The following is a 9,249-nucleotide window of genomic DNA, read 5'->3' as shown; positions in this document are numbered from 1 at the left end:
TAGTAGATAGAGCAAAACCTAATCCAGGATCAGCCCTCTAGCTGTTATACTCTTTATAAGCAGGAAGCGGAATCCTACCTTTCCTCTTCGAGATAAAAGTGAAGATCTTAGACTAGTGCGGAAATTCCCAAGATCAGATAACACGGACAAGGAGCAGGTTTTGTGTGAATGGGCCTAGAGCAGGGGTGCTCAAACATGGTCCTGGAGGGCCGGTGTCCTGCAGAGTTTAGCTCCAACTTGCCTCAACACACCTGCCTTCAAGTTTCTAGCATGCCTAGTAAGAGCTTGATTAGCTGGTTCAGGTGTGTTTAATTGGGGTTGGAGCTAAACTCTTCAGGACACCGGCCCTCCAGGACCGAGTTTGGGCACCCCTGATATAGACCATATAGTTGCATTATATATCACATAAAATGCATCCTTCAGGTTAGTTTAGTCTTACCTGCAGCCATATGCCCATGATCGGTCAGATCCATTTTTTTTTTCTTTTCTCTCTCTCCATAAGATACTCTTCCTTCAGCTCAGAGCCAGAGAAAGTCTTTTGTACCTGATGTGATGCTTTTGTGTTCCAGCAGCAGACGTCTTTGATAAAGTTTTCTGATTTGTTATATAGCCCCAAGTTCAGTTTTCACGCAGTGACACGGACTCTCTTAGTTCTGCTTTTTCTTAAGTGATTCTGATATAACATATTTTGACAGCGTAATGTCTGAAAACGCACCAACATGGAACTTTTTAAGTTTTTACTGCTTTGTACCTCCGGTAAAGTAAAAAAAAAAAAAAAAGTCCTTAGATGTGTGTCTTTGTGATAAAATATTCCTGCAACAAAAACCTCTTTATTTACTCAACACAAGAGCAAAGTGCTATCCTGTTATTTTCTCTACAGAACCCAGTTTTCAGTGGAATCTCAGAATTAAAGGGACAGTGCACCCAAAAATGCTAATTTTGCCATCAATTCTGCACCTCGCACAAAAGCAACAGTATTTCTTTAGAAGGCACTAAATATAGCGTACAAGTAGTATGGACTACATTTATGGTGTTTTTTGTCTCATTCAGAGCTCGATATTTGAAGTCCCCATCTACTTTCATTGTAAAATGTGCGATTTATATCATACACATTTCGAGTGACATGAAGGTGAGTAAATGACAGAATATTTATTGTTGGGTGCACTATCCCTTCTCTGTATGATTACGAGCACTGAATACGCACAAGTACGATCAAGCACTGAATCCCTGGCACCTGCTCTAACTGGAGTTTCCAAAATACTGGAACACTTAAGTATCATTTGTAATGCTTTATAATGGTAGTAAATTGATTTGGGACTCTCTGGTATCTCTGTAGGGATGCAGTGAACACATGGACAGCACATAGTGGATAGGGACACAGACAGAAGGACAGACGGGGGCCTCGCCCAGAGCAGCGGTACAGTACGGAACAGTGTGACCTCTTAGTCAGCGCCTTCAGGTTTATGCCAGCAGGAAATTCTCGAACCCAACATCGGCAAGTATTTATGTTACATTTCAAATCAAATCTAGTGGAAAAATGGGTCAGTTTTTAAAAATGATGATACGAATTCCAGTTTTTCGCTTTGAGGTCAAACATTAGGAAGCAAGAGGGTTGTTTTATAAACGGCTGTCCATCTACTGTTACAGCACGTTGGGCTGCACAGAAATATACATATATAAATCTTTATGTATATTTACCATGTTTGGTGATGAGACTGAAATGAATCGCAACGTAAATAAACGAAATCAAATAGGAAACCAAATAACCAAGAAACAATCCAACAAACGGTACAGAAAAAAAGTGAGAAGGGAGATAGAAAGGAAACGTGAAACACCGGAGGGTTGCGTGAACATTTGTACAACATCGGACAGGTACTGGAACACCACGCCACAGAGAAAGAGACGAGTATTAGGAAAAATGGTTTAATATCGGAGACAGAGGCAAAAAACTGCATCACACAAGAACATACATTTACAAAAATAAGTCTGACTGTTCCAGCTACACAGTTAGGTTAACAGCAAAGACAGAGAAACCAGAAAAATCTAAACAGCTAAAAGCAAAGTCCTCAAATTACTTTTATCTTGTTTGTCAAACTAATACATTTATCCACTGAAGGTGACTAAATACTTCTAAATCATCTAATCGTCTTTATCATGGTGACTGCACAATACTTAACTAAATGAAACTTACCGCTGTTGTAAAGACTCTTTGTAAAGACAAACGGCATTACGTATTTATAAGCCAAAAGGAAAACTCCTCGACCCTCTTTCCGAGAAAGGAAACGAACGGAAAAAAAAAAGGAAAGCAAATACTGATGTGAAGAATAAAGAAGAGGAGGCTAAAGATACCAAGCCAAAGTTCTTCTAAAAAATCTTTATATCAAAACCTAACGTTCTGGACGCCAACTAGAAATCAAACTCGGGAACCAGTCGCTGTCGGCCCCTGGCTGGGGCCGCGCAGCCTGTCGGATAGTTTTTTTTTAATTTTTTTCCTTTAATTGCCAGTATAAAAAGTTCCACTGGTACAAAAGGCATAAGTACAATCAGTGATAGAAATAGGAAAGCCTGCTTTTTTTGTACTTTTTAAATTCCCATCCAATGACAGATTTTCAAAGTGTTGTCAAACAAACATGTATCGCGCTTACATAATCCACTGAAATGCATCGACTTTGGCTTTTCTCAAGACAATACTTAAAACTATTTAAATCTTTTTAGAATCAAACAAAATGATATTAATCTACAGACGACAAGCTTTTGTTACGGCACGTTAGATAAACACATACATTTCCAAAAAACTTGACATAAGCCAAAATGCAAAGAAACTACACATCGTTTTTTCTTTAAAATACACTTGTTAAATAGCACTTAAGAGAAAGAAAGAAACAAAAGAAACAACAAACAGATTTCAGACGCGTGTGGTGCGGAAAACCCCTGAGTGAAGAGTCTCAGCGAGAACTCCTTGTGAGTTTGTGCTTTACTAAACATCTAACAAATGTGTGTGTGGAATTGTGCTGGCCGTGAAAGCTTACCCTGTTTTGTCTGAAGCTGATTGTGACGAAGTGTGGTAAACGAAACAGAACACTGAGATGGAAATGAACAACTATCGATATTTCAGAAGCCCTGATACGGCACTGTGCTGAGGTAAAAACTGCGGTTCATTACAGAGTGATATTACATCAAGTCAAATGAATCAAAAATGAGGTCAAGCAAAGATGCATTCCATGAAAAATTTTGCATGATTATAATTTCTTATATGATCGGTCTTGCGGACAAAATTTTCAGCAACTTTCCGGGAGGGTTAAGTAGCAAGTCAATTGACTCGACTGCTGTACTGGATAAGCATAAAGAGTCGTCAGTTTTAATACTGCGCGTTAACGCTGTGCTAGTGCGCATGTGCTTTTGTGTTTGTGCTAGTGGTTATACGATTTGGCAAAGAGAACAGTATATCATAAACTGACCGACTCGAACTTCCCAATACGAAACTTAATCATTAAGGTGGAACTTATAGGAAAACATTTCCATTTTCTGGGCCTCTTTCATGAAAGACACGTAAAACGTATTTCTGTATAAACCATTCGTACGAAATTTTCTCGTGCGCAACAAAAGCCATTGGTCAGTTAACAGTTCAGTTTGGTTTTAAGACATTTGTTTTTTATGAACAACGCACAACTGCATGTGCAGAAAGTCTTGCGACAATTTACGTAAGAATTGTCATAGGTCACAATTCACGCAATTCAAAAGTCTTGTGCAAAAATGGACTTAAAATGGTTGCATGTAATTCACGCAAGACGCAGTTTATGTAATTTGTTACACATTTTAAGTTTACGCAAATTTACAGAAATTTGTTCTGCTTGTATGAAAGTTCAAATAAAAATAGTTACGAATGATTTAGGCAAATTTGTTCTTGTTTCATGAATGAGTCCCTTTTATTTTTCAACTGGCACAACGTTTGGCAGATCCAGTTTTGGCTAAAGATTAGAAATAACGTGGACGAATAGACAACGAACAACCGTTCATAGCACAGACACCCATCTGTACGCAGTCACACAAAACACACACACACACACACACACACACACACACACACACAACCTTGGCACACATTTTAAATGTGCAGCAATGTATTCCAGCCCATTAATACTGATCGACGTGTTAAGGCAACGGCAGAGCTTGGGTATAAAATAGTGCTATAGAGTGAAGTAAACTGCTTTTGAGGGGGCTGCCTGTAAACTACGTTTGTAAACAATATTTTTACGGGCCGTTCGAACGATGTGTAAACGTTTACAGCAAAGTGCTACAGGCGCTATCAAACACTGCGGATCACGCTGAACTACTTTGGCATCAGGACAGTTTTGGTTGTCCTACAAACGTAAAATAGTCCTGATAACGGCAGCAGAAAGCGAGACTACACTGAGACGTTTCGAGTTTAACGTTGAGGAACACCTATCAGCTGTTTCGTAATGATTATGTGGCTGTCATGATGGTCCTGTATTATATTATGATGGTCAAAAGTTCAATGCCTGATTCACAAAAATATGTCAATATTTTGTCCCATCACACATAAAATTGTTTACCGACAAACATGAAGTATCAGATGAATTTGTCCTGTCAAATTTGGGCCTTCTGTGGTGAATTGTGTGTAAGTGTGTGTGTATAAGGAGAACTGCTGAGACTCAATCTCAGGGGCTCAAATACACACACCGTCAAAGAAAAGAGGGTTGTGAGGTCAACCTTTAGCACAGGTGTGTGTATGCGTGCATGTGTGTGTGTGTGTGCTTACCTGTGAATGTATGTGTGTGTGTGTGTGTGTGTGTGTGTGCTTGTGAGAGCGATAATGACACATGGGCACTTTTTACATCTTTACAAATAAAGAAAAAAGAAAGAAAAGCAAAAACAGGAACAGTTTCAGGCAACAAGACCACAGAAGAGCAAGTTAACAACCTTTTTTTAAATCTATATCTTTAAATATGAGGGTTCCATACAAAACACTTACGTAATAAAATACCCATGTTATCAAATAATTTCACAAGTAAAACACTGAAGCTGTAGGCAGGATGTACCGTCAGAATTTGGCACTAAATTCCACTCATCTTGTTTTTTCTTTATAAGAAAAAAAAATCACATTTTGCTGAACAACATAACACATCTAAATATTGTTTCCCACAGTAGAAATAAAATAATATAATGACATAGATGCTTCACAAGCCGACACTGTAACTTTTAAGAATTTTTATATAGCTAATTACCCAACAAGAAATTTAGCAAAGAGGGACTCCTATCAAAAAAACGAAACAAAAATAAAGAACAAAAAACAAGGGAAAAAAACAAACAAACAAAACAAAAGAAATAGTAGTAGTAATAGTACTTATGAAAGGCTTTGTCTATTGTTCAAGTAAATTGATTTTTAGTCTTCTCTTTAAAAACATGAGACAAATAAGACTGTTAGACTTGATGAAACCACGACTTTATCCACGAAAAGCACCGACGGGACCGCGGGTTACACAAACTCTGTTTTTTTTCCTCTATACATTTAAACAGTATAAAATATAGGTCATTTCATGTGCATTTAAACCACGGATTGTCTAACTGTAAGTCAGTTCAGCAAAAGGTGTGACACGTAGGTAGCATTTCCCCCCAAACAGGGCAATCTTGTGTGTTTTTTTTAATACCTTTACTACTCTAGAAAAAAGTGGTTTTATATAGACTTTAATGAGAAATCAAGCCACTTAAAATGGCCTTATCAAAAAACTTTACACTGCCTGAAAAATGTAAAAACCACGAGCAAGCTCTGAGAGATTCTAATATCGATCAGACAGCTTTTTTTTTTTTTTTATTAAAACTGCGTGGAAGTAGTCTATTCGTTTAGAAACCAGCGTGGGTTTCTTACGGCAGGCCTCAAATTAAGAGTGTTGCCGACAGTAAGTCCCAACGCCAATCCCTGTATTGAACGTTCAAGTTTACTTTAAATGAATGAAAAACAAAAAACAACAACATAAAGAGAGAGAGAGAGAAACAAAAACAATCTGACAAATAAAAAAGAAACAAAAAAGTCAAACGCAAATATTTTGCCACAGGATTTTTTTTTCTTTTTATTTTTCTTTGTTTTCTTAAAATGATGCTCTGGTTATGTTAGTAAATATACTCTGTCTCTAGAGTGTGAATGCAGCGTTTTCACATTATTATTATTATTGTTTTGTTTTTTTTTCATCGTTCCTCCCTACCTTCCCTCCCTCGCTCCCTCCCTCACCAGTTAATCTAAACAAACAAACAAAACAAAAAAAGCTCAAAATGAGGTCACATGCGAAAAATTTTCCAAAAAGATCAGGCTAAGATCAAAGTACAAAGATCAGTAAAAGGAGACCAGATTATGAGCAGGAGAACTCAGAAAGACATCAGAAACAATGACGGGACGATGAGACGGGGTTTTTTTTGTACGCCACGTAGACATGCTAGGCAAAAATGCTTTATTCTTTTTAACCATCGACAGATCAAAATCTTTTTTAATGCTCTACACAAATTCTGTTGGACAAAGACCACAATCATTTGACGCATAAAATTCGGACTTATTTTTTTCCCTAAATAACAAACAAACAAAAAAAACAAACAACAATAACAAAAAACCCTTACTGACAAAAAATTACTGAAAAAAGAAAAGAAAAAAAAAATCACTGAACATTTGACGGCAAGTATTTGTTGAGGAAGCTGTTTAGGCAGTTGTTGCCGTTGACTACAGAGAGGCCACAGCGGGTTTAACCCTTTCCTCTCTAGTGCCAGTGGGCCAAGGGTTCGAAGGAGCAGCAAAGCCCTGAACCGACACCAGAGGCCAAAGGGCAAAGGTTAATGTGCATATTGGTGCTTTAATCATATTGGAACCTTCTCTACTTGTCCTTACAAGCCTCAGGTTCACAAAGAGAAAAAAATAATACTTCATACATCGTTTCTTTCTGCTGTTGCTATCATCATAGAATGAAATAGCCATTGTATAAATATTTACTTTAAAAAAAATCAAATAGTTTACACATGACTCAAACGAAAAAAAAAAATTTGACCAATAATAGCTGTTCATCCATCGCAAGTCATACAAAAAAATGGCGGAAATGGAAGCGATCATGTGGAAAAAAAAGAGACAAAATAATACTGTTATTAATTAAAAAAAGCTGAAAAGAAGGTTATGGGACAGTGGCGCACCCCCTCCCCCCAGTTTGGTAACCGTGGCAGCAGTGGGGACTTACCCTAGCAGTGTAACATGAGAGAGGCCCTAGTGCTAAGATCAGTACGGTTTGCTGTCGTTCTTCGAGCGCTTGAGCTGGACTTTGAGACGCTTCATGCCGATTTGAAACCCGTTCATCGCCTGAATGGCGGCCTGCGCTGACACAGGATTGTCATAACTGACGAAACCTACGATAGAGGAAAAGGAGAAAGGGATATAGAAAGAGCACAATGTCTTTTGACTGTAATCAAGTCATATTTGGCGGTAAAACACAAAATGCAAAAACTAAATGACAGTATGAAATACAGCATAAAACTGTATTTAGAAACATAGCATTACAGACTAAGCGTGAACAAAATTTTATTTCAGTTTTGCAAAGCAACAATTGTTGTAGTCTAATGACTAGTTTAATGTCAAATTAAATGCTGTAAGCCATAAGCAAATAACTGTTACTGGTATATTCTGTCTTGTCTTTCCCAGGAGTGTTTGTATGTCAGTTCATACCGAAGCACTTGCTCAGATTGGTCTGTTTGTCGATAAAGACTTTGGCAGACACCACGTTTCCGAAAGGCATGAACATCTGTAGGATGTCCTGGTCCCCAAACTCCTGTGGCAGGTGGTAGATGAACAGGTTGGCTCCTTCAGGTCCTGTTCCACACACACAAAATGTACACGTGTCCACGTTTAGTGAAGTTACATTGGCATTTAGTCTTTCAGCAGATGCTTTTATCCGAAGTGACTTACAAATGAGGACAATAGAAGCAATCAAAACCAACAAAAGAGCAATAATATGTAAGTGCTGTGACAAGTCTCGGTTAGTCTAACACAGTACATGTGGCAAGCTTTTCTTATTTTTATTATTATTATTATTTTATTTTTTTTATAATAAATGAAAAGAAAACAAGTAGACAGGATAGAAAAGGAATAGAGAACACTAGTGTTAGAATGTCATTTATTTTTTTATAAATATAAAGAAAAGTCGAAATAACAGAAAAAGAACAGAGAACGTCTCGGTTACGTATGTAACCCTCGTTCCCTGAAGGAGGGAACGGAGACGTCACGTCAGTGACCGACAAATTGGGATCTCGCTTCGAGAGACCAATCTACTTAGAGTGTAACCTTTCAGTCGGTCACTCTCGACGTCACGTCGGTGACCGACGAATTGGGATCTCGCTTCGAGAGACCTATCTACTTCGAGTGTAAACTAAACGAACCAATGGTCATTGGAATGCGATAATTGCATCCAGCTGCCGCTGATCACAGCGTGAGCATAAAAAGGCAGCCAATGCAACGCATACCAAGTTTTCGCTGAGGAGCCGAACCGGTGACCCGGCCGCTTAGCGGTGGTACAGCAGCCGTGGCAACGGGACGTGACATCTCCGTTCCCTCCTTCAGGGAACGAGGGTTACATACGTAACAGAGACGTTCCCTTTCAGTCGGTCACTCTCGACGTCACGTCAAGGATTTAACCTTCTCGCCCCCCTAAGGAACCCGATGATGCTTCCCTACCGACTTCCCCACCACGGTGTCATGGTGAGCAGCAATCGCAGTGGCATAGACTTTAAGGGTGGAGGGAGACAGCCTTCGCTCCAACCCCTGCTGCAAAAAGGAAAGCACGACCCTGAGGCGACGGGACGTGATGTCTCCGTTCCCTCCTTCAGGGAACGAGGGTTACCATATGTAACAGAGACGTTCCCTTTCAGTCGGTCACTCTCGACGTCACGTCAAGGATTTAACCTTCTCGCCCCCCTAAGGAACCCGATGATGCTTCCCTACCGACTTCCCCACCACGGTGTCATGGTGAGCAGCAATCGCAGTGGCATAGACTTTAAGGGTGGAGGGAGACAGCCTTCACTCCAACCCCTGCTGCAAAAAGGAAAGCACGACCCTGATCGGCGAGAAGACCACCACTTGACGAACAGGTTCCACTTCAAGGCGTAAGCGTGTCTCGTAGACAGTGCTCGCGCCGAAGTGATGGTGTCAGCTACCTGCTGGGGTAAGTCACCTAGAACCTCCGCATCCCGTCCAGGGACCAGAAA

At 39.5% G+C, this 9,249-nt stretch overlaps 1 protein-coding gene across 17 annotated transcripts in view; it reads right to left on the bottom strand.

Moving 5' to 3' along the window:
* Positions 1-7,202: 7,202 nt before the first annotated feature.
* The window catches only part of celf2 (cugbp, Elav-like family member 2), a 177,863-nt gene continuing 175,816 nt past the window's right edge, over positions 7,203-9,249 (bottom strand). For all 17 annotated transcript variants that reach the window (XM_016458478.1, XM_016458485.1, XM_016458476.1 and 14 more), the window contains 2 exons: positions 7,715-7,858; positions 7,203-7,398 (listed from right to left, as the gene is read on the bottom strand). In XM_016458478.1, coding sequence (XP_016313964.1) covers positions 7,271-7,398; positions 7,715-7,858 — 272 coding nt within the window. In that variant the 3' untranslated portion in view covers positions 7,203-7,270. The remainder of the gene's footprint in view (positions 7,399-7,714; positions 7,859-9,249) is intronic.

The sequence above is a fragment of the Sinocyclocheilus anshuiensis genome, unplaced genomic scaffold (assembly GCF_001515605.1).
Source record: "Sinocyclocheilus anshuiensis isolate Anshui unplaced genomic scaffold, SAMN03320099.WGS_v1.1 scaffold719, whole genome shotgun sequence".
Taxonomy (NCBI): Eukaryota; Metazoa; Chordata; class Actinopteri; order Cypriniformes; family Cyprinidae; genus Sinocyclocheilus; species Sinocyclocheilus anshuiensis.
Note: the sequence above shows the minus strand (reverse complement) of the source record. Positions and strands in the feature narration are given on the sequence as shown.